Here is a 1,678-nt window from a genome sequence, read left to right as displayed (position 1 = left end):
AAAAATACACAAAAAACACCAAACTTAGATCCCTTGTCGCAAACTTGGGACCATATTTGCACCGGCTAAGGGAGACGTGTGTAGGGATCATTTGTCTTTATTCTCAACTCTGGGCCCCAATATACTTTGTTTTGATAAAGAATTAAGTGGCACACCAAAGAATAATGCAAGAATTCCAATTTTTTATCCTTATTTTCAGCTCTCAACAATCCCTCATGAATCTTCTCATGAATAGGACTTGCAAAATCATACAATTCATTTATTGAGGGGTGCTAAATCTTGATGGCCATCACCATAAAATCAATGGGCAATTTGGTGATCCTATAATCAACTCCAAGGACCTGCCCTAGTGCATAATAGGTTTTAACAAAATAGGGCTCAAAACAGTCAAGCTTGAAGGGCCCCCTTTCAGATGGTAGGACATAATTCCATGAATCTTTGTAAAGTTTCCTTATGAAATGAGGAACAAGATCCTTCCTGTACCTATCCTTTTTTTTCTCATAGTTTCTCTTCAAAATATCCATGTTTATAATTGTGAGGGCAGTCTTATCTAAATCAAAACATTGAATGATAGACCCGAGAGAGATGTCTAGTAGGACATATCCTTTAGTAGTCCTAACCGTATGGCTTGGAACATCATATGCCTTTGCCAACTCCCTTATGAGCATAGGCTCTATAAAAACATTGGGCACTGCCATTTTGCCAAGGTTTAGAGTCCAGGGGTTGCACACTGGGATGACCTTGTCTCTATTGCCATAGAATGATTGAAAAATGTCCCAGCCCCTTTCCTTGGTGAAGGCATCCCTACACCCTGCCTCTTTGCCATTGAATACATTCCTCAGATGATCCTGCATTGTGAATCCCTCAAATAATTCCAACAGGTCTTGGGATAGGCTCCTAGTCTGTCAGGTTACCCTCCGTGCGATTTCTTCCAATCTCTGTTCAACCTCTTGTTGCAACTCTTCAGGGGTCATGGAAGGAGAAAGAGGAGCAGTAGGTTGCATTGGTGGCTGCTCCACATGAGATGATGAATGCCCTTTGGACGACTTCCTAGAGCACTTTGCAGGCTTGGGGGTCTTTTCTTTTGTTTGAGCAGCCTCTTTGGCTGGCTTTTGAGGGTTTTCTCCTTGTGGGATTGGCTTTTGAGGAATTGGGGTTTCCTCAGCAGATGGACTAACTGGAATAGGAGCAGCATGTGTGGGGGATGCCAGGGTTTCAGTAGAGGCGGCTTCGGTTGAAGCCTTCTTGGTGCTCTTCCTCTTCTTTGGAGTGGGCTTCCTTGTCTCCTTATTGGTGCTCTTCATCTTCTTTGGAGTGGGCTTCCTTGTTTTAGGAGCGGGAGAGGGCTCATCTGAAGATTCACTATCAAAAATAATGGTGATGATCTTTCAGACGGTTTTTCTTTTTCTCTTTGTGGCCTTCTCTTTCGGAGGGGAGCTAGCTTCGGCTTCCTCTAATACTTGTGGGATGGTTTTAGGGCTTGGTTGCACAAAAGGGGCACCTGCAATTTCTTGCATGAGGGGAACCATATCTAGAGGTGTATCCTCAGTGATGGGAATTGAGGAGCTTGCCTCAATTACGCAGGCTTTCTTGGCAGCAGGGGTAGTAGATTACTCAACAGGGGATGACATCTTAACAATTTGGATTAGTTAAAAACTTGGAAAGCAAATGCAAGAGT

General features: G+C 43.4%; 1 protein-coding gene across 1 annotated transcript; it reads right to left on the bottom strand.

Moving 5' to 3' along the window:
* Positions 1-905: 905 nt before the first annotated feature.
* LOC131070381 (predicted GPI-anchored protein 58) lies at positions 906-1,304 on the bottom strand. The gene has a single exon (XM_058005890.1). It carries the CDS (start codon positions 1,302-1,304, stop codon positions 906-908), a length of 399 nt encoding a protein of 132 aa, XP_057861873.1.
* Positions 1,305-1,678: the final 374 nt, after the last annotated feature.

Source organism: Cryptomeria japonica, chromosome 3 (genome assembly GCF_030272615.1).
Source record: "Cryptomeria japonica chromosome 3, Sugi_1.0, whole genome shotgun sequence".
Lineage (NCBI taxonomy): Eukaryota > Viridiplantae > Streptophyta > Pinopsida > Cupressales > Cupressaceae > Cryptomeria > Cryptomeria japonica.
This window is presented reverse-complemented; position numbering and strand designations above follow the sequence as displayed.

What these genes read in the sequence shown, in the direction of transcription:
- LOC131070381 (XM_058005890.1), bottom strand. Translation starts at nt 1,304, where the DNA reads ATGAAGAGCACCAATAAGGAGACAAGGAAGCCCACTCCAAAGAAGAGG.